Source organism: Saccostrea echinata, unplaced genomic scaffold, assembly GCF_033153115.1.
Source record: "Saccostrea echinata isolate AGI-Se365-2 ecotype Australia unplaced genomic scaffold, CSIRO_AGI_Sech_v1 ptg000046l, whole genome shotgun sequence".
Classification (NCBI taxonomy): domain Eukaryota; kingdom Metazoa; phylum Mollusca; class Bivalvia; order Ostreida; family Ostreidae; genus Saccostrea; species Saccostrea echinata.
This window is the reverse complement of record NW_026889795.1, coordinates 3,900,133-3,924,280: the sequence shown is the minus strand read 5'-3', so window position 1 is coordinate 3,924,280 and position 24,148 is coordinate 3,900,133. Positions and strand designations below refer to the sequence as shown.

General features: G+C 32.9%; 1 protein-coding gene across 3 annotated transcripts; it reads left to right on the top strand.

The window, feature by feature from the left end:
* The first annotated feature begins 170 nt into the window (after window positions 1–170).
* LOC133202043 (GATOR2 complex protein MIOS-like) lies at window positions 171–23,701 on the top strand. Of its 3 annotated transcripts, none has more exons than XM_061337816.1 (28): window positions 171–189; window positions 1,254–1,419; window positions 1,896–1,972; window positions 2,287–2,366; window positions 2,737–2,780; window positions 2,969–3,027; window positions 3,809–3,962; window positions 4,310–4,411; window positions 4,625–4,719; window positions 6,080–6,121; window positions 6,452–6,507; window positions 10,178–10,254; window positions 12,499–12,546; window positions 14,244–14,362; window positions 15,478–15,615; window positions 16,051–16,126; window positions 16,479–16,665; window positions 16,887–16,961; window positions 17,138–17,244; window positions 17,381–17,550; window positions 19,281–19,298; window positions 20,514–20,582; window positions 21,042–21,114; window positions 21,485–21,623; window positions 21,982–22,023; window positions 22,419–22,590; window positions 23,004–23,112; window positions 23,219–23,701. In XM_061337816.1, exons 2-28 carry the CDS (start codon window positions 1,302–1,304, stop codon window positions 23,398–23,400), a joined length of 2,628 nt encoding a protein of 875 aa, XP_061193800.1. In that variant the 5' UTR covers window positions 171–189; window positions 1,254–1,301; the 3' UTR covers window positions 23,401–23,701. The 3 variants fall into 3 exon arrangements, with proteins under 3 accessions (XP_061193800.1, XP_061193801.1, XP_061193802.1); XM_061337817.1 differs by lacking the exon at window positions 171–189 and adding an exon at window positions 15,406–15,430 and having other exon boundaries at window positions 1,239–1,419; window positions 15,503–15,615; XM_061337818.1 differs by lacking the exons at window positions 171–189; window positions 19,281–19,298 and having other exon boundaries at window positions 1,239–1,419.
* The last annotated feature ends 447 nt before the right edge of the window (window positions 23,702–24,148 follow it).

Here is a 24,148-nt window from a genome sequence, read left to right as displayed (position 1 = left end):
ATACATGTACATTTATTTTATTTCTACAAAATATCTCAGTCAATTTTAACAACTTTTACGACAATGTGAACTAGTTTTCGACTCTTACATTATTGAAAATGAAAGTAGACTGATTTCGGAGTTGAAATCAGAAATGTAAACAGTAAATTATCTATTTATGATTTACTCAAAGCCTTTTCAACAGTCAGAGTGCGTACATTTTTCCTATCTGTAGGCTTGTATTGTTAAGGTATAATATGTTCGATGATGTGGCATTTGGAGGGGGCTTCAGCAGTGATTCTATTTGTAGATGAATATATACTTACTCAAAACCAGAGATTTATGTCTCTCCTCAAAATTTCTACCTTCTTAATTAGTTCTCCCAAGTTCACTTCTAGACAAGTTCACATGACATCAATCGTTTTTAGGAAACCAGCGTTGACATGCTGAGCTTTACTTGTTGACTTGACTTTGTTCCTCAAATTAATTATCAAATTTGCAGTGTAATATCTTCGAAACATTTAAGGGAGAAAAAATAATGAAGATTCGAATGTGGGCCCCCTGAACTCTTGTTGGGTGGTTAGCAATCTGGCCCCCAGTAAATGATCCTACCTAAATGTCATATTCTTCTCTCTCTTTTCATAAGTGTTATTATGTATTACGGAGTGACTGTTGAGGTGATTTGTATTTTTGACTGGATAACATCAAGCTTACTTTTAACTTTGATCCACCTTCTCAAACTGTGCAAGACATTTGGAAGTTAGAGTAAGACTGTGGCATTGTATATTAGCTGCACTTCTACAATCACTGACAATGGAGTCTAAGTAAATAGCGCAATCTTTTTCTTTTACGAAAGGCATTACATGATACAGTTGTTTTTATGTTTCCTTTATGCTCTCTGTAAGACTTAAATTGTAACAATAACTGCGGTCCTGTCGTACCATTCACCATTATCTTATGGAATTGTGATAAACATGATAAAGAAAAATTCCAGGAAGGTTTCACACAAAAATTTGCTTGATGAATGGTCAGATTTCAGTTTGAATTTTTTTCTGTTCTTACACGTTAGTCTATAGAGCTTGCTTCATGATGGCTTACACTGGCTGTAAAGAATATTTTATGATTTATTTTATTTTATTTTGATTGATTGATGCCCTCACTTTGGAGTATGTATAAAACAAAACAAGAAAGAACATGGTGAAGCAAAAAGCCTTGTTTTAATTTATTATATATTCTTTGTCAATTTTATTTTGTTACAGGTAAACTGATCCTAGGTATTGCCTCTATAGACAAACAGGCTCTACTATAACTCAGACTTCACAATGAGTAATCTAAAAGTTTACTGGTCACCAATCTATGAGGACCTGTTTTGTACCTGTAGTCCTAACAAGATTTTACTGTACAAACTTGATCAATCAAGGGGAAAACCATCACAGAAAGGTAAGATCTCAATTAACAATCCATAAAGAAAATTGAAACCGAAAAACTGAGATTTTATTATTGAAATGTGAGTGTATGCATTATCATAGTTACAATGAAACTTGTCTAATCCAGATGTTGTGTATTCAAATATATTGCATAATATGATGTAAACTTTATTTTTAAAAGTCTGTTTCAGTAAATTCGATTGTTTAAAATTTTGTCTAATCTAAAATGTCTATTCTGGCCAATTTCTATGGAACCAGTGGTATCTAGATTATTTAGAGAAGTTTTACTATATCTACTATATGTACCTGTGGGTGTATGATTTGTTCCTGACTATTTTGTATGTTTCCAAGAGCAAAATACTCCCAGAAAATGTATTTTCAAAAGTCGAAATAGAAAAATGAAAATATCTGAACTAGACATTTATTAGGCACTAAAAAAATGAAAAGGAACAGATTCATAAAAATAAAAACTTTTAATTTTCTTTTTAGCCCCTGTTGTGAAGCAGATTTCAGATTGCCTGTGGGCCGTAGAACAACCCAAGTCTATAGAGATAGGAATGTTAAAGGTTTGTTTATTTGTTTACATCCTCAGAGATTTCAAGATTAACAATAACAAAAACAGAGTCCTGTGTATTTTGTATGAAAGACTTCATATCTTGTTTCACTTAAATATGACTGTAGGTTGAAAATTATATAATTCTAGCCTGTTTTATATTTAGCTGACCTGAACTGAAAGTACAAATGAACTTTTCTGATCACCTTGTGTCTGGCTGTCTTCCCTCTATTTACTTTTTTTTTTTTAACATTTTTGACTTCTTGTGACCAATTCATCTTCTATATGTGACAGTTCAAACTTACTCCATAACTGCATTGTTTTCAGACAGTGGCATGGTATCCCAAGGCAGAGCCTGATAAAATGTTGGCCATAGGACTTGCCAATGGAAGAGTCATCTTAAACAAGTAAGAATAAGCATCACTTGTATCTTCAAAGTGATATCTTGATTTTATTAATACTCTGTAAAGATCAATCTACATATTTTAAATTTTCATAATTTAATCACCGAAAGAGAAATTCAGATATGGTATTAACATGTAATATATGTGTCATTAAATCATTAAATAATATATTGGAACTGAATATTTTTTGTTTCAGTTGAAATAAAATAATTTGCAAAATTGGAAAAAGCATGAATCAATAACTGTTACATAATATGCATTAAATTCAATCTATTTGAAATTAAGAATATTTGTTTTTAATGATGTTAAAGTATTAATTTTAAGTCAAAGTGAATTGAGTGATCATGGTTATGATTCATTTGTTAAATTTCAGTTTCAGTGACAATAATGAAAGTGATTTAATTAACAAAGAGTTTGGTAAGTAGAATCCTTAAGTACATCTAGAATATATGTAACTGCAATTCAATTTTGAATATACTTTTGTAAAATATATATTATCATTTTGAAAGTTTTGTGAAATTTTTTGAAATGTCATGTCAGAGTTCATTAAAAAATCACAATGTACTTGTCAAATCAGTCAGTTTTGTTATATATTATATTTGTAGTTCCCAAACACACACGGTCGTGTATATATCTTAACTGGAATCCTGTAGATTGTCACCTGGTATGTTTGCTTTCATTTCTTGTAATAATTAACAGCAATTAAGAGTTGGCTTAGTTACAGATAAGATACAAGAAGTGATAAAGATCATGTAAAACTGACAAGTTAAATATCATTTACTTTTTACTTATTGAAAAATATGATTTATTTAAAAAGTAATAGGATTACTTAAAAGAGTGCTTTGTATAGATTTTGATCAGTCTGTTAAACCTGAGGTCATTAATTTCAAGTTTTAATTGGTAACTCCATGAAAACAAACTTTGTCGAATTTTACTCTTTATTATCACTGTGCTAGTGCAATATTCAGTCAATTAAGCTGAAATATTTGTTGGGGATAAAATTTTGTTTATTTCTTTGTGAACAATTTTCAACAGACTCAAATCCCAAATGAAATTTTTATGATCATATATTTTGATTTTGGTTACTTTTGAAACAATGAAATTTAAAACCCATCAAATGCTTTGTGATAACAAAATCAACAAAATTTTGTCCCCATGAAAATTTTCCTTCTACTATATACAATATTTTAAATACATGTACAGTAATATGATCTTGACCCTCTGCTAAGAGATGTGAGCTAAGAGAGATAACTCTGAAAATGGTTCTTTCTAAATTTTCATTTTTAGCAATAATTTGCTTCAAATTTTGAAGTTCATTTTTTGTCTTCTTCATCTTATAGAAAAAGTCACATAGAAAAAATCCATTTAGTGAGCAGGGGATGTTAGGCCCATTAAGTTTTACATATGAGGAAAATTTTGTTTTTATATTTTGATGTATTTATTAGCTTGCAGAGGGATTGGAAAAGTATAGAAATGATAGCTGCATCAACATTTGGAACATTCACCATAAACCTGGGAATGAGCACGGGGACAGACAACGATACAGTTCTAGTCATAGTGATACCACGGGTGTACATGTACCTTACTTAGAAATAGGGGGTGAGTTACCACAGATGAACATGTACCTTACTAAGAAATAGAGGGTAAGTTATCCACATGTGTACACGTACAATACTTAGAAATAGGGGGTAAGTTCTGCAGCATAGATATAGTGACACCAACAGCGTACATGTACTTTACTTAGAAATAGGGAGTAAGTTATACCTTACTTAGAAACAACAATGTACTTTGGAATTGAGGGTAAGTTATGATGATACACATAACATTATCAGAAATGGGGTTAAAATAATTTAATTTGAAAGTAGAATGATATATTTGCTACACATAGAAGTAGGAAGTTAAGACTTGTGCCATATATAAATCATAATCATCATGTATATTTCCAGGGCCCTCTGAGACTACAGCATCTTTTGATTGGTTTAAGAAAGAACCTCGGACATTTGTGACTGGAATGAATGCTAGATACCTCAGAATTTATGACCTTAGAGGTAGGATGTTTTAGTCCAAACAAAGTTACAGTGCACAGTTTTTATTTTCCAGTCAATGAGAAAGCTGTAGAGTTTCAACAGTAATTTTAAAGTTTCAAATGTAAATGTAATATAATATGTGTAGTTGATACCTAACTGTGATCCAATGACACCTCCCCATGCCTACTGTATAATTAATGACACCTCCCTATATATTGTATAAATTTTTTCTAGATTGTACTCGACCTCAAAATCAGACCCAGACAAAAATGATAAGAGGCGTTTGTGTGGACAGACAGAATGATCACAGAATCGCTTCATTTAATGAGGTAAGTATATCTGTGTTTTGTTTTAAAAAATAATTTGGTACACATGAAATATGTGGAGATAACGAACAGTATTCAAGCTGAAAAGTCCATTAAATATTACAAAATAGGAGCAGAGCAAACACGGACTTCTAAGACATCAGAGGTGGGATCAGGTGCCATGGAGGAGTGAGCATCCCCTGCCGACCGGCCACACCCGTCATGTGCTCCTTGTCATGATCGGGAAATAACGGAAAAATCCGTCTACAATTCACATGTGTAAATAATGGCCTAACAATTAGTGTGAAAAAGTCAGTCAGCATTTGACTTAATGATAGATTGTATTTGCTGACAAGGTCATTGTATCGACCATAGAACTTACGAAATGATGACTAGTACTTTAAAAGAGATTGCTGATATTCTTGTTTCATCAACTTGTTTGTCAATAACTCAAACAACCAGAACATGTAGAGTTTTGTGTATTTAAGCTGGGTTTTTTTTTAGATACTTGACTGTAATACATTTACTATGTTACCTTAAGAGGTAATAAAAGTATTATCGATTAGTGTCAGTTAATTTTGACCATTATATTTTCAGTCATATATCAGATGTTTAGCAGTATACAAATCATATCATTGTATAATATGTTTTACAGTGCCACCATTGGGGAGAGTGCAGTTGTTTATCATCAAAAACCTTTATGTAGCATACACTTTTAACTTTGATCCATCTCTTCAAATTTCAAACCACATGAGACAGTATAGACTGTGACGTCACTTGACGACGTATATAAGTTGCAATTCTATAACTGAGGCTGAATAAGCCTTTTCAATTTTTTAACAAAAGACATTGTAGAGTAGATGCAATTATTATAGGTTTCGTTTTAGCTCTCTGCAAGAACTAAATCTAACTTTATACACAATAACTGCGGATCTGTTATATTCGTCATTATCACATGGAATCCTACTAGCGAAGGAATTGTGGGAAGGATTCACAGAAAAATTTTCTTGACGAATATACAGATTTTAGTTCGAATTTTCTCTGTTCGTACACGTTAGTCTATTTAGCTCGCTGTGCTCATTATTACTGTCAATGGAATCCGTAAATTCATGATTGTGGCCATTTTTGTGTATTTTAAAAATGTGTTGCAGCATTATTTCATGTGTACATGCATATTCAGGGGTTATAAACTTTGTAGGATAGTTTAATGCAAAAAATGTTAATGCAAATCCATATGCAGAATATATTCTTAAAATTTAATATAAATTCCATGGAACAGATGTAATAATAATGGTAATTTAAACTTTGGAATTTAGAAAAAATCTGGAACATGTAAAAATATTTTAATTAGACAGTGTTTACAGTAAATGTTTAATTTTTTCAGAACCATGTCAGTGTTTGGGATGTGAGGAACTTTGACAAACCTGTATCCTTTTAAAGCTTAAATATAAACAAGCATTCTCGGAGTATTTTTTTATGCAGAACTGTGTTCCTCACTGGCATGTGTGGTCAAGATCTCCTTAAACATTTAGGCAAATCATTATTTTATTATTGGAGGATTTAAGGTGATTAAAGTGTAAAAATCACTGTTATTGTTTTATATTTCTTCTTTCATTACAAAAGAAAATTTTATCGAGAATTTTAATTGTATATTAATTGATTATTTAGTAATCACTCTTGTCTCCTACTATGTATAGGATATATGACTAGATCCAGTGCATAAATTAAAATCAACTTCTCCTTAATCACCTTAAAGATGCTGACATTTCAGGAATCTAAAGCTGTCTCTTCTATACGATGGTGTCCCACCAGGTAAGTGCAATAAGGTCACTAAGCTGTCTCTTCTATATGATGGTGTCCCACCAAGTTAGTACAATAAGGTCACAAAGCTGTCTCTTCTATATGATGGTGTCCCACCAGGTAAGTACAATAAGGTCACAAAGCTGTCTCTTATATAGAATGGTGTCCCACCAGGTAAGTGCAATAAGGTCACAAAGCTGTCTCTTATATAGAATGGTGTCCCACCAGGTAAGTGCAATAAGGTCACAAAGCTGTCTCTTATATAGAATGGTGTCCCACCAGGTAAGTGCAATAAGGTCACAAAGCTGTCTCTTATATAGAATGGTGTCCCACCAGGTAAGTGCAATAAGGTCACAAAGCTGTCTCTTATATAGAATGGTGTCCCACCAGGATAGTACAATAAGGTCACAAAACTGTCTCTTCTATATGATGGTGCCCCACCAGGTAAGTACAATAAGGTCACAAAACTGTCTCTTCTTTACCATTATGTCCCACCAGGTAAGTGCAATAAGGTCACAAAGCTGTCTCTTCTGTATGATGGTGTCCCACCAGGTAAGTGCAATAAGGTCACAAAGCTGTCTCTTATATGGAATGGTGTCCCACCAGGTTAGTACAGTAAGGTCACAAAGCTGTCTCTTCTATATGATGGTGTCCTACCAGGTAAGTACAGTAAGGTCACAAAGCTGTCTCTTGTATAGAATGGTGTCCCACCAGGTAAGTACAATAAGGTCACAAAGCTGTCTCTTCTATATGATGGTGCCCCACCAGGTAAGTACAATAAGATCACAAAGCTGTCTCTTATATAGAATGGTGTCCCACCAGGTAAGTACAATAAGGTCACAAAGCTGTCTCTTCTATAGAATGGTGTCCCACTAGGTAAGTACAATAAGGTCACAAAGCTGTCTCTTCTGTATGATGGTGCCCCACCAGGTAAGTGCAATAAGACCACAAAGCTGTCTCTTATATAGAATGGTGTCCCACCAGGTAAGTGCAATAAGGTCACAAAGCTGTCTCTTATATAGAATGGTGTCCCACCAGGTTAGTACAGTAAGGTCACAAAGCTGTTTCTTCTGTATGATGGTGCCCCACTAGGTAAGTGCAATAAGGTCACAAAGCTGTCTCTTATTTAGAATGATGTCCCACCAGGTAAGTACAGTAAGGTCAAAAAGCTGTCTCTTATATAGAATGATGTCCCACCAGGTTAGTACAATAAGGTCACAAAACTGTCTCTTACCCGGTATATAGAATGGTGTCCCACCAGGTTATTATTAGGCCTGAGTATCGCAAGCTGCCTAATGATACAATATGTATCATGATACAGTCATGCAATACAACATGTATCATGATACAACTGTCAACAATTGAATTAACCGTTATCTTAACATATTATTCTTTGCTATTCTCAACAATTATAGAAAATATAAAAAGAATATCTTGATACTCCTGGCCAAAGTTAATAAAATGGATTTATACTCTAGACATTGTATTTTTCTTTGCTACTTTTTTTTCAGCTACTTTAAAACGTTAAAATTTCTTAGGTTTGGCCAAAAATAAAATTAGCTTTGTTTGGCGTTGCCGGCCAACTCACATAAATCGGTGCGGTCCGAAGAATTTTTTCAACAGATACTGATCATAATTTTTATTTCGTTATATTCATCCAGATTTAAGTGCTTGTATATGTATGTTTGCGTAATATATACAGAATGGGAAAGAATCATGTAAACGCTTGATTGATCAGTTTTCATTTATAAGCAAATGAGCATTTATGCGATAATCATGTTGAATAAAAGCATATCATGAATCCAAGCATGGCTGTCGAAAGTGGTAAAATGTAAACTCGGTATAACAGAAGTTGATGGCATGACTCTCTGTGGTAATGTGGTTTTTAAAGTAAACTGATGAATAAGATATACCAGTTTGAAATAGAAATTTCACGGTACAATGTCCTGTCCAATTTGCTAGTCTAGCTGCCATGCTTGGATTCGTGCAGTCGATTCGAATTTACACTAATTTAATGTCAGTGATTTTTAATACTATGTATATTAAAGGTTTAAAACTAATAGGGTTTGAAAATCAATGACAAAACTGAGAATCAATTCTGACGGTGGTTGTTGTTAAACTATCGGAAACCCATGGCATTCGGATACTAACAACATGTACCATTTCTGAAATTTAAATAAAAAAAATATTTTCCCAACCTACTGACCCAAACGTTTAAAGACTAAGTCAGCAACGCAAAACCAACAATATTTTAATTATGGGCTTGTATGTAGAATTTTCAAACAAAACAATGAAAATTATCTTGTACTGTATCACAATACATACATGGCGATACGATATGGGTATCATGAGCCCTTGCGATCAATACAATCAATGTATTGCTGTATCGTTACACCTCTAGTTAGTACAATAAGGTCACAAAGCTGTCTCTCCTATATGACGGTGCCCAACCAGTTAAGTACAATAAGGTGACAAAGCTGTATCTTATATTGAATGGTGTCCCACCAGGTAAGTGCAATAAGGTCACTAAGCTGTCTCTTCTATATGACGGTGCCCCACCAGTTAAGTACAATAAGGTGACAAAGCTGTCTCTTATATAGAATGATGTCCCACCAGGTAAGTACAATAAGGTCACTAAGCTGTCTCTTCTATATGACGGTGCCCCGCCAGTTAAGTACAATAAGGTGACAAAGCTGTCTCTTCTGTATGATGGTGTCCCACCAGTTAAGTACAATAAGGTGACAAAGCTGTCTCTTCTGTATGATGGTGTCCCACCAGTTAACTTCAATAAGGTGACAAAGCTGTCTCTTCTGTATGATGGTGTCCCACCAGTTAAGTACAATAAGGTGACAAAGCTGTCTCTTATATTGAATGGTGTCCCACCAGTTAAGTACAATAAGGTCACTAAGCTGTCTCTTCTGTATGATGGTGCCCCACCAGTTAAGTACAATAAGGTGACAAAGCTGTCTCTTCTGTATGATGGTGTCCCACCAGTTAAGTACAATAAGGTGACAAAGCTGTCTCTTCTGTATGATGGTGTCCGACCAGGTACATGTAAGTGCAGTAAGGTCACAAAGCATTCTTTCTATATGATGGTGTCTCTCCAGGTAAGTGCAATAAGGTGACAAAGCTGTCTCTTCTGTATGATGGTGTCCCACCAGGTAAGTGCAATAAGATGACAAAACTGTCTCTTCTATATGATGGTGTCCCACCAAGTAAGTGCAATAAGGTCACAAAGCTGTTTCCTCAATATGATGGTGGCTCTCCAGGTAAGTGCAATAATGTCACAAATGCTGTCTCTTCTATGCGATGGTGTCACAACAGGTAATAATAAGGTAACTTCACTGCAAAATGAAAGAAAATCATTTTATCTTTCATCTTGCAAGGGTGTTGGAATTAAATTGCTAAGGGAAAATGAAAAGGTTGTATAAAGATTAAATGGGGAAACAGTTGCATTTAGACTTTGAATACTAGATAAGTGTATAATTACATCTTAACTGTAAATTAGGAAATGTCCATAATGGTTGATCATTATTATGGAATTTTGAAAATAATACTACTTTGCAACTGAGGCACTACATGCAGTGTAAACATGAACACTACCACTGCAATGTGCACTTGAACAGTATCACTACAGACATTATAATATATACATAACAGTTATGTTATTAATTATTTTCAGAAAAGGCTACCTGGGAATTCTAAGTCAAGACAGCCTGACAGTTAAAATATACGACATTCTGCATCTACCTCAAACAGGTAACACACTGTCATCTACATCAAACAGGTAACACACTGTCATCTACATCAAACAGGTAACACTCTATCATCTACCACAAACAGGTAACACACTGTCATCTACCACAAACAGGTAACACACTGTCATCTACAACAAACAGGTAACACTCTGTCATCTACCACAAACAGGTAACACACTGTCATCTACATCAAACAGGTAACACACTGTCATCTACAACAAACAGGTAACACACTGTCATCTACCTCAAACAGGTAACACACTGTCATCTACATCAAACAGGTAAACACTGACATCTACATTAAACAGGTAACACACTGTCATCTACATCAAACAGGTAAACACTGTCATCTACATTAAACAGGTAACACACTGTCATCTACATCAAACAGGTAAACACTGTCATCTACATTAAACAGGTAACACACTGTCATCTACATCAAACAGGTAAACACTGTCATCTACATTAAACAGGTAACACACTGTCATCTACATTAAACAGGTAAACACTGTCATCTACATTAAACAGGTAACACACTGTCATCTACAACAAACAGGTAACACACTGTCATCTACAACAAACAGGTAACACACTGTCATCTACCTCAAACAGGTAACACACTGTCATCTACATCAAACAGGTAACACACTGTCATCTACATTAAACAGGTAACACACTGTCATCTACATCAAACAGGTAACACACTGTCATCTACATTAAACAGGTAACACACTGTCATCTACATCAAACAGGTAAACACTGTCATAAAGTGAAATTAAGGTGTTTATGCAATTGTGTCTATACAGAGAAAAAATGGCAAATGAATTCATTATGTATTCAATTTAGCCTTAAATCATTCTATATTTATTTTTGCACACAAGTAATTTTTACAAAATAAGCTACATGTATGTCAAATTTATGTTTAAACTCCTGATTCAGTTTAAGTGTACAATGTGTATATGCTTATATTTGAGAGGGAATCCTGGTTTGATTTTATTTATTACATCAGTCGTGTACTACTGTAGATTCCTTATTTTATGCGAGTACTTAATATCAAGAAATGACTCTTAGACGTCAAATCACGAGAATATTAAATCGCGAGTGGGCGGTTGATCATTAGATTTTATATGGATTTCAGCACCATGAATATTAAAGCGAGTAATTTTATTTCATGATTGGAGCTTCTTTACATGTACAATTGTAATTGATATAGGGAAAGTTAAAAGATGACATTTAAAGATGAATTGCTTGATTACATGTAGATTAGGAATTGCTTGAATAAGATGCATATGCAGATTAGGAATTAGGTTATTTTTGAGGATGACAATGAAATACAAGATGATTTATTTAATTTTCCACTCAACTACTGGACATCTCCTATCAGTTATTTAAAACTTCTTTTTTTTTTGGTATTTTATTCCAGAAATTCAAGGTACAAGTACATGCAATTTGCATTAATTAATATCTTATTGATAGTTCAAATATGCCATTGTTTTATGGTGTTTTGATGAGCATGGTGTGATTAAAGAATTTGGACTTTTCTGCTTCTATGAGAAGTTATAATAATACAGCTTTTCCATTTCTTGTTTTTCATTTGTGTTCATTGGAATGTTTGGATTTTCATTCATCAAAAAAAAAAAAAAAAACAAATAAACAATATTAATGTTTTGAAATGGTACATGTACGTTAAAAGTATAGAAGAGGTATTTATAGAATTATAATTAGCAAATTAATTTTTCATATTTCCTAATCCTTGAAGTCAGAATAATTGGATGGAGAAATTCTCTGTTTTTTTTTTTTTTTAAATTAAACAGTTTTATGGATATTAACTTTTTGAATCAAAAAATTTTAAAAATTTGAAACAAACACAGAGCATTTTGCTTGTATTGAATGAAATTTTATTTCTCGGGAAGCCTGCAAAATTTGCATATGTGGAAGCTGGCATAACCTTGAGCCTTGATAATAGATTTGAAAATTTTTTAGAATTAAATAGAATTATGATTCCACTCTTTACCATCATCTGATCATTTAAATTTTAATGGAAATGGAAATTGATTTCTTCATCTCTTTCAATATCACAGAACTAGTTATTATACATGTATATAATATACTAGCCATTTCATAAAATTCTGTACTGAAACAAATTTCCAATTTCTACCACTTTTGCTATAAGTTATAAGAAGAGAGGATAAAGCTAGATTAACATGAATGCTTTACATTAATTAATTTTTCTTTTCATTACCAGTGGGATCTGAGGAACTAGATCAGTATTACAGTGAAAGAACAATTAAAGGTTTGTTAATAATGCTGATTTTTTAATCCTTTTATTTTGAAGTTGAAGGGTTTGGCCAGCAGTGTAGTTAGCCCCCCCCCCCCCCCCCCCTTGCTGGTGCCCTTTAGTGATCAGTCTGTCTATTCGTCCGTCTGTTCAATATTTGTTCAGGTTATATTTTCTCTCTCCATGACTCACTCTGGCTCTTCACCCATAGAGTGCCCATGGGAGAGGATGTGCAGTGACCTTGAACCAAGTTTCTAGGTCAAAGGTCAACTTAAAAAAAAAACACATCTGTGTTAAATCCTTGTCTGTAGCATGTATTGTCTTCCCTTGGGCCAAACGTAATCATACTTCACCCATAGAATGCCTAAGGAAAGAGGGTGTGCAATGACCTTGAATTAAATTTCTAGGTCAAAGTTCATGGTCACAGCAAATCTCCATAAAATCCTTGTCCAGAGCATATTTTCTTTCCTCTTGGCAGTATCTTGCTCTTACTTTCCATACAGAGCGTCGATAGATTAAGAGTGTTCAATGACTTTAAACCAAGTTTCAAGGTCAAGGTCAAAGCAGATATCTTTGTAAATCTTTGTGAGCACATGTTTTTCCCCATGTCCTAATCTAGCTCTTCCTTTACCCATCGAGTGCTTATGGTTTTGAGTGTGCAGTGACCTTGAACTGATTTTGTTGATCAAAATTAAAGTAAATGTTAAAAAAAATCTCTTTGTAAATTTCTATGGCCCATTCTTGCTCATACTTCACATTTAGTGTGCTTGTTGGTAGGGAGTGTGCAGGGACTTAAGTTAATTTTTTTTTTATCAAAAATCAAAGTGAAAAAAGTCTGTTTAAAATCCTTGTCTAAAGCATATTTTCCTATCTGACTCATACTTCGCTCAAGGCTTTGGGTTAAGGGTGTGCAGTTACCTTAAACAAAGCAGAGACTGTAAACCAACTATTATTTGAGTCAACTTTTATTGGCGATTCTTAAGTTCAAAATGAATCTGCGATGATTAATTTTCATGACTGAGGAAACACTCTCTACGATTACAAAGCAAAATAAATGGTTTGCGGCGATTAATATTCGTGAGTTAAAGTAGGTAGCGAAACTCACGAATATTTCTCGCATGCAAATAAAAGTTGGTTTACAGTATGTGCATGAAATCCTTGTTGTGAGCATGTTTTCTCTCCCCTTGGCCCAGTTTAGCTCATACTTCAACCTTAGGGTACTTGTTGAGAATGTGCAGTGACCTCAAACATAATTTTCTTGATCAAAGGTCAAGGTTTAAATAATTTCCAGACAAAAATTCTTCTTCACATCATATTTACTCTTCATTTGACCCTATTGGAATCATACTTCATCTGTAGAGTGCCTTTGGATAAAGTTTTCTAGATCAAAGGTCAAGGTCTTAGCAGATCTATGTATTAAAATCATTGTCCAGGGCATATTTTCTCTCTAAAAGTGGGACCCTTTTAGATTGGCACCATATTAATAATGATATCTGGTTCATGTCAGTTCTGAATAATTTAATGATCAATAAATTTTCCTTTTCAAGAAGAAAAAAACTGTTGGCAAGGTTTTTTGATTTTCAAGATCTATTTTGATCATAGGTTCTTATTCTTTTTGATAACACTTTGTTCAAGGAAGCTTACTGATGGATGTTAAATTGTTCACAAATTTTTTTGGGGAAAAAAGTAATCTTGAATGTTAATCTTTTCAGTTTTGAATACTCAAGTGGTAACATCATTTTCTTGGCACCCGAAGCACGACAGCCGATTGCTGACCATCACCCAACAAGGCACTCTCAGGGATATTGTTGTGCACGAACACATTCCTTTTGTAAGTATCATGCAACAAGGCTCCCTGAGGGATATTGTCATGCACGAACACATTCCTTTTGTAAGTGGTAAATCATGGAGAGAATTTAACAGGCAAATGTGTCTGGCTTCTTCAATGTTCACATGAAAAGGATGTTTATACAATGTGTAGTATAAGGGCAGTGTTCTTCATCAACCCAGGTTCTTTTCTCTCAGTATATCAGACTCTATCAAGCTTCAAAATGAAAAGGTAAAAGATGAATAGGACATAAATTTATTTTTGTGGATAGCATGAAACAAAATAAAATAAGGTAATACTTATGGCCAGGGAATAAAATACATGTAGGAATGTAGAGATAAGAAATCTGCTCAATGGCTACGTGAAAGAGGGAAAAGGCCCAAGTTAAAGAAAACATGGTTTTATACATACATGTACATGTATATGAGGTTTTAAATAAAAGAATTTAAATAAAAAAAGAAAAGTACGTGGCTCTAGAAAGTGTTAAGATAAATATAAAACAAATTGATTGGACTTCAGATTCCCTGAATTAATCTTACATTAATTACTACACATAAAAATTGGAACTAAATTATCGCATGAATTTCCCTAAAATAATCTTTTCATGTGAAATTCACATACAAGAACTTTGATGATGCTACATGCTCATTTCAAGTGAATCTCAAAGGAAAAAATTTCATATGAAACACACAAAAATTTGCCTGTGTGCATTCTTTCAGCAGAAATGATAGTGATAGAATAATTAAAGTTAATGTTCTTGATTTGTTATGTCTTGTGTATGTAAAATGTCAGTCTGAAATTGATTTCTCATATGCTTGGTTCAATTTCAGAACTAGTCAGCTGATTCTCACCAGTGTTAATTTTAGAACTCATCACCTGATTCTCACCTGTGTTAATTTCAGAACTGGTCAGCTGATTTTCACCTGTGTTAATTTCAGAACTGGTCAGCTGATTTTCACCTGTGTTATTTTCAGAAATCATCAGCTGATTTTCACCTGTGTTAATTTCAGAACTGGTCAGCTGATTCTCACCTGTGTTAATTTCAGAACTGGTCAGCTGATTCTCACCTGGGTTATTTTCAGAACTGGTCAGCTGATTTTCACCTGTGTTAATTTCAGAACTGGTCAGCTGATTCTCATCTAGTCATGGCACATGGTAAGATACTGAGTGACAATTCCCTGAACCGAGAGGAGAGTGGACATCTAGATATATCTGTAAAAATGAAGGAGCGGATCATCCAGGGTTACGGGCTACAGGTAAAATATCCCCGAGGGTAATGCCAACTCTCTGCCTCCAATTTTATATACAGTAAAACTTTAGTACCTCGAAAACCAATAATACAATGTATCCCAAATACCATGGATATGTGAAAGTTGAGTTGGAAGTCCCACCCACTTATTTTTTATGTAATTAACTTTGATATTTCTAATCCTCTGATATCTTGAACTTTTTTCTTGGCCTGATGGAGTTTGAGATAGCAATGTTTGACTGTAGTATGACTATTTGGAAATTTCTTTTTATGTGTGAATGTTAGATGATATTTACATGTAATTCTTTATTTTGCTGTTTGACACCAGGAAACATGTAGAACTTGAAATCTGTCCAAGCTTGCTGCCAAGCGTATGTTTCTTTTTTAATTTTTCATTGTCTCTCAGAAATGACATTGAGCTACATGTATTGTTCGTTTGCAGTCTGACCATATCTGGCACAATGTTTTCGCAGTGAAAGATGAACCAGATTTGTTTGGAGTGTGGAGGTGGCTGTCCTGTGAGTTTATAATAAATTATCAAAACCTGCAATCTAAAAATCAAGTAGATGTAATATCTAACTCAGTTTAATTAAAATTACACTATATCTTTCAGCTCATTCTTTGCTTCAAAGTTTGAGTCTGAAAGGATCTAACACTTTCAGAATCAAATTAAAGACTAAGATCAAAGATCTAATTTTCATTAGATTGTATCAAACTAAACATGTTAACTGTACAAATGTTTGCTTGACAAGTATTATTGCAAATATTAAAATCAATTTTGAAAAATAATTTGAAAACCATACAATGTCATGTACATATGTAGTTATTTTAATTTGATCTAAAAATAGTTTTTTCTCGTCTTCAAACCAGATGCTCGAGAAATGCTAGAATATACAAGACATGGTCAGAGAGGCATTCTGGGTAAACACTTAGGAATAAAAAGCATTTTGAGATTGGATAGCGAGGACATACCTGGCTCTCAGATGACCAATATGTATTGGGCAGCAGAATTCTCGCGGAAATTGTCCTGTGTACGGCAGTATCACAGCGCTGAAAGGCAAGTTACTAAGTAAAGTTTCACTGCAGTGTTTGTCTATTAATGTATTCAAATTTATTGTAAACTATGGCCATGTAATATTTGGAAAACAAATGAGTGTTAATTTATCAGTATTTTTTTTATGTACTTCATGTATATCTTGATCTCACACTTAGACTTCTGGAATTATTGTTTACTATGAACGAATGAGAAAGAGTAATTTTGACCAATCATCTTTGCAGGACCAAAGCTCTACAGTTGTGTGGCTGGGGTGCTGATAAGCAGAAGCCTGAACAATTAGATACTATTTTACATGAGTATGCTATATCTTTCTGGTAGACTTTATTTTATATGTAGTGTGATTAAGGTATTGTGCAAAGATTAGAAATTATCAACTTTTTAAGATAAGTATTTTGGAACACTGAGAGCTCTACCGATATACATATCTGTAGCAATAATGAACAACCTCTGTAAATGTTATACATTCTTACAGACTACAAATGGATGGAAAATACTCAGTAGCAGCTGCTATGGCCCTCTTCAATCTTCAAATCTCCAAAGCAATAGAGATACTTAGTACCAGCAGCTCCAAAGGTCAAGGTCAGAATTATCAAATTTTTTTTTGACTCTCAATTGTCTAATCATGGCCTTGTACATTTAGTTCCATAAAACATAACACAAATATGAAGCATTTGATATGTAAGCCGAGGATCTAATTCTCTGTATACCCAAACAGAGAGTACAGATTTAAGCACTGTTGCCATGGCGATTGCGGGGTACACAGACGAAAGAAATACCCTATGGAGGAAGACGTGTATGTCCCTCCTACAGAAGCTAGAGGACCCGTACCTCAGAGCCATGTTTGCTTTTCTGACCTCGGAACGGGAAAACTATGAAGAAATTCTGGTAAGAATTCTGTAAAAAAAAAAATCTATATATTTTTAAGCACTTTTAATGTATTCCCAGTTCTCACTTATATTTCAAATGAACTCTTTTTCAGCTAGACCCCTCTACTTACATGTAGATTTGAAGGCTTTCCATAATTTTGTTCCTCTGATCCAGTCTGTTATTAGAAGCAAAAATTATTCCTCAAAAATCATCATTTTTGATAGAGAGAGATTATTTTCATATGTATTAATTGTTACTTATAAGGTTTATGATATGTGAAATCATTTTAATTTATGGATTGTCAAAAAATATTCAGGTTAATAGGGAAATTGATTCTTATTCCAACGTCTTGTGAAACAAGACATAACCTTTAATAATTCCAATATTTTTTGATCTTGTAAATTTGTGGGTAAGGGGGGCCCACAGAATTCATAAATATTGATCCATCAAACCATTATAATTTAAATGATTCCACTGTTGTTTAAAAACTATCAGTTGTTTTTATTTTCATTACAAATATTTATTATGCCCCGCTATGAATATGGCCGGGGCATATAGTGTTTGTCATGTCCGTCTTCCGTCCTTCCATCCTTCCGTCTGTCCTTCCTTGCATTTATTTCCTTGCATTTAGCTCAGTTCAAAGCTCAGTTTCAAAGAAACTATCCAAGATATTTTCATCAAACTTCTTATACTGATAGATATTGATGAGAGAGCTATGCAAATGCATCAACATTTTTTACCTTGACCTTTCCTTTGACCTTGACCTCATTTACCCTAAATTAGTGTTTAGCTCAGCTTTAAAGATACCATTCAAGATAGTGTAATCAAACTTCATACGTTGTTATATACTGAAGAGAGCTATTCAACTGCATCAACATTTTTTGACCTTGCCTTTCCTTTGACCTTGACCTCACTTTTCTTAAATTAGTGTTTAGCTCAGTTTTCAAGAAACCATTCAAGATATTTTTATCAAACTTCATGTGCTGATACATACTGATGAGAGCTATTCAACTGCATCAACATTTTTTATCTTGACCTTTCATTTGACCTTGACCTCACTTTTATCAATTTGTGTTTAACTCAGTTTTAAAGAAACCATTCATAATATTTTTATAACTGCATCAACATTTTTTGACCTTGACCTTTCCTTTGACCTTAACTTCATTTATTTTAAATTTGTGTTTAGCTCAGTTTTAAATAAACCATTCAAAATATTTTTATCAAACTTAATATGCTGATACGTAGGTTTTTACAAGTCTTTAGAGATATATAAGTTTTAATCATAATTATATACTGTGTATATAGTTTACAGTGTACATGTATATCAATTACCAATCAAGAAGCACTACAAAAAGTGCAAAAATATGATTACCAAAAAAAAAGAATGTTTTCAAGATATCATGCAACACATTTCTAACAATTAGGTCAGAATTTTATTCTGTACACAAAATACAAACAGGAATAGTATATGTCTAATATTTTGAAATACAGTCAAACCTAATTTTCTTGAACTCAAAGGGACCGAGATTAATCTCCAAGATTTCTGAAGCTTTGAGATTACAAAGGTTAAAGGTTTTTTTAAAAAAGTAAAGAAAAAGACTTTGGGACTGCCAAATCACTTTGACATAACCCTGGTATTTGAGCTAATTGATGTTGATAATGATGGAAGTTCAACTTGTGATAATTGTTTTTGGAAAGTTGATGTATCTGCAGTGAATTACAGTCTTGTTTAATCTTCATATCTGTAGAAACATGGATGGAAGAAGGTTTGTTGCACAAACAGTACACAATGTAGCTGAATATTTTATGCTGCGCTATGCTTAAGACTTAATTATCAACATATTTTTCTTCTTTTTTTAATCTTGATTCTTTTTTGTTCAGCTTTTAAAATGTACTTGAGGTCATTAACATTTTATTTTAAAGTATTATTTTAAAAATACAGTAGTAGCTACAGTAGATTGCATTGATTACAGAACTCTTTTGAGAGAAATTGAAATTCGAAAGAAAAATTCAGATTTGTTAGTAATGATCAAATGGTTGTGAAACTATTTAAAATAAAATGATGCAATTTTATAAATGAGTTCAATGAACATGTTAAAAAGAAGAGAAAAAAATAGAATGCCATCAAATTATACTCATAATATTGTAATGGTTTATAAATTCAAAAAAATTGTTTAATATATATAACCATTAAAACTACTTTAAAAAAAGAAAAATTAAAATTGATGTTTTTAATTCAGTGACTTAGAGAAGAGCCTAACTATTTCTCTGAATTTAAATTCACTCATATATGTAAATGCATGTAAATTATTCTAGAGGAAAACATTAACTTATTTTACAAAAAATATCATATGAATAAGAGTGAGATTTTAGGAAAAAAAAAAAAATCTTATTCTGGTTTTCTTCAGTTGGTTCTAACTTTCCTTTGAAATGGCAAGTAAGCAACTTTCATCTCAATTATTATCATGAAATGGGTTTTTTTTCTTTCTTAATTTTTTTCAGAATTGCTGGATGAATTTCTTTACATAGATTCTCAATTACTAGCTTAATATTTTAGTAAATGAATGGGGACAAATGAGAGTATCTAGCATGGATACATTTTCTTAGTTCATTCATTTCAGAACCATGAAATTATTTTCTATTATCATGATTATACATGATATTGTACTCTAACATATGTAATCAGTTTATATATGTTCCGATTTTTGAACAAGTTTTTGTTCTACAAGTTAAGTAATTTTATCTATAGATTAATTTAGGCAATTTTATTTTTATACTTATCTAACTTTATCTTTGTATTTACTGATAGGTAATTTTATCTATACATTTGGGCAATTGTATCTGTATTTTGGGGTTATGTTATCTGTATGTTTGAGTAATTTTTCTGTAACTATATTTACTGGGTAGTGAATTTTATATATATGTTTAGGTAATTTAATCTTTGTATTTAAGTAATTTTGATCTCTGTATATTTTACACAGACAGACCAAGGTGGCATGCAGCTATCAGACAAGATTGCCTTTGCCTGTATTTATCTGGACGATGATAGGGTAACAACATAAACTTTCCTCAAGAATTAATTGTGTGTATGAATAAATTATTTTAAAAACTCCACATACAAAGAAAAGTATTATTTCTTAATGAATTAAAAGTCATAATTGTCTAAATTTAAATTTTTTTTTGAATAATGTACTGTAAATCAATTTTTATTCATGAGAATTTTATTTTTGCGTAATTATGTTAGATGAAGTCTCTCGAAAATTTCATTCTCACGTATATTTTTATTAACAATTAAAGATTATATACAACAATACCCAGAATTCATTAAAATTTTGTCTCTCTTATAAATACCAAATACATATCCCAAGTTGTCGTAAAACTTTGGTGACCTACAGTATACAAATATACAATGTAATTATATGTCAAGAAATGAAATATACATGTATATGTACAAAATCAGGTTATTCTCAATTAGTAATCAATTAAGTAACATTACTTATTTTTCTTAGCTGAAAGAGTACATCAACAGACTGACAAGGAAAGTTATAGAGTCTGGAAATTTAGACGGTTTACTTATCACGGGTTTGTGTTTCTAATAATAGTAACATTTATAAACGGATGTTAATTTTAAAGCACTCCTTATGCCTGAAAAGAATTTCTACTTGAGATTTTTTCTAAGGATAATTGAGAATATTCTAGCTTTTCCTGTCCCTTAGTGTAATAATATTGTAAGTGCAGATTTAATGCTGTGTGGGATGCCTCCGATGTTTTACGATTTTGACTGTATTCTGTTTAAACACCCGACCTGATGTCTGGTGTAATATATTATGGAATCTCATTTCTGAGATGTAAGGGGATCTTATCTAATTCATATAGGAGTTTCTAATTTTAAAAAAATTTAGCGCAGGACATCTTTTCTGACTTCTGAAGAGTGCAGTAATATCCTTTGTAGGTTTAACACAGGATGGGGTCTCTCTGATTTCTAAGTACGTGGACTTGACTGGAGATGTACAAACAGCTGCTCTGGTCTGTGTTTTCTCCCTCCCAAATGAAATGTCTAAAGACGAAAGAGTTTTAAACTGGATTGAATCGTAAGTACTACATACATTTGTAATATATTAGTCAATTAATTTAGGGGAGAAAAGTCCTCTGGTCATGAATGGGGTATTTCCCCTTAAATATTGGATTCATTCCCTTTTGACAGAAATTTGCCATCCTTTGCAATTATAGTATCCATGGATTAATGATTTCATGTTGTTATGTTTCAGTCTGCCTAAATTACACAAAAAAATTGTTCATTTAGGGTGATTTAATTACTACATTTTTCATCAGTGATGATATCATGATATGTTTATCATCATTGATGATATCATTAGCATATTCATGTACAGTGTATTTAATAACTATTCTTAAACATAATGTTACAGTTTATTTTTTTTTCTTTTAAAGGTATAGAGAACTGTTAGATAGATGGAGACTTTGGCATCACAGGTAAATACTGGTCAATAGAAATATGTGTATACAATATTGTGGAAAATTTTTACATGGACCTTTTATCAATTTTTTACAGCCTTTGAAAGTGTAGTTGTCATCTTTGTTTCAATAGATATCTTTTGTCTTTTTTGCAAATACAGTTGAACTTCGATATCTCGAACACTGATATCTCGAATACCATGGATATGTCGAAATGATTTGGAAGTCCCAACCCCTTATTCTTTAAGTATTTTACCTTGGATATCTCGAATACAAGGATATCTCAAAATTTTTTCTTGGTCCCACTGAGTTTGAGATAACAAGGTTTCACTGTATTATTATTAAATTTGAAAAAAAAATGATTTTAAGATTGTTGTCGAGCAACCCTTGCTTACTTGATTGTTTTTGTACAGATCCAAGTTTGACATCATCTGGCACACCAGTGATAACTTCCGGGTAACATCTCAGGCCTTTGTTAGCTGTAACTTTTGTGGTAAATCCATTGCCTGTAACATGCCTGTGGCCAGTCGAGCTCGCCCGTACAACTCGTACTCAGCAGGAACGCTGACCTCCACTAAACCAAAGGTAGGGGGATGTATGTATGGTGTATAATGTGAATTTACTGAATGTCAGTATCATATTGTAATGGTTTGGGCCATGGATATTGGCCTGGGTTGCTCAGTTGGTAGAGCATCTAATGCAGGGGTCCCAGGTTCGATTCCCAGTCCAACCATACATTTTCTCCTTTCCTTTTACAATATAAAGAAGAAATTAATTTTTTTTTTTAACTTTTATTCTTGTTTTATTTTTTTCCGAGTTCCAATTTTATGGTTTTCCCCCTTTCCCTACAAAAATAAATCAGTTTCTGTAGATAACTTGATTCGTAAATTGACCAAATATTAATCCAATCATTGATCATACTGTACAGAAGGTTTTATTTGTTTATGTCCATAGGTTCTCCATTTTGTGTAATGAATGGTTAATTCTTTTATTTGTAGGTTTCCTGCTGTCCAGGGTGTAGGAAGCCCCTCCCTCGTTGCTCCCTGTGCCTGATGCATCTTGGGACTCCCTCTGGATCGGCTCTTTATACACAGAAAGATAAAACAAGTAGGTTTCATAGGTACACCTTCTAAAGTTTTTAATCCAATTGCAATAAAACTAGGTAACTATGCTTCAAAAAATTGAAATTTGTATTTTCTTCAATTTCTTTCAGCATATGCATCTAAAATGACGGCCATTGATGATTGGTTCATGTGGTGTCAATCATGTCGCCATGGAGGCCACGCCTCTCATTTATGGGAGTGGTTTGCGGAGCATTCTGAATGTCCTGTTACGGGCTGTTACTGTAAATGTTCTACACTTGATCACACCTCTAGACTGAACGCAGAGAGCTGACAGAGGAATGGTGTATAATTTTTTACAGGAAATGTATGACGTGAATGAGTAAATAGTTGTGAATGCGTAAATAGTGGATGGTACTAAACAGCAGGAAGCTACTTTAATGATTACTGGACTGATGTTAAAAGACAATATTATAAAGTCGTTCTTTTTATTACATCATCTGTCAAGTGAAGATACTCCAGATTTAGCAGTTGTGATTTGAAACTATAAAAAGATTATAAAATGTTTCAATGCTTTGGTATTTCACAGATTATTCTGCCATATTAAGATTAATTTCTTCAAGGAAAGTATAAAAATGTCAATAAAATTGTAAAATTAAACTTGATTTTTCACTTGGAAAAAGTTGAATTAGGAATTTGAAACTGTAAACGTATTTTTTTCTGCGGGGTCATAATTCTGCGTACTTATCACAATTTCTGTTCAATTCACAGGTTGAAAATAATGCAGATTTCTTGGATTGCTATTATATGCCTTAAATGAACTTACAGTATATGTTGTGGTAAATTTTGAAGGAAAACTTTTGACGGCTTAAGTAGTGTAAATTAATTCCACGCAGAAAAATATATGTCTACAGTATTGGTATAAAGCGATTCTGGTGATGGATTGTTATAGTAAAGGTACTTAATATGCATTAACCTGCCAAAGGATAATATCTGTTTCATTTAAAGAAAATTGATAAAAATATCCTTCATAAATTAATGTGTGAAAGTGAATATTTAATTTACGTACATGTAAAAATTTG

Bases quoted from the DNA above. Each gene is read 5' to 3' on its own strand.
- LOC133202043 (XM_061337816.1), top strand. From the start codon at position 1,302: ATGAGTAATCTAAAAGTTTACTGGTCACCAATCTATGAGGACCTGTTT. The intron at 4,412-4,624 runs GTAGGATGTTTT...AATTTTTTCTAG, and splicing joins CAGAATTTATGACCTTAGAG to ATTGTACTCGACCTCAAAAT. The intron at 12,547-14,243 runs GTTTGTTAATAA...TAATCTTTTCAG, and splicing joins CAGTGAAAGAACAATTAAAG to TTTTGAATACTCAAGTGGTA.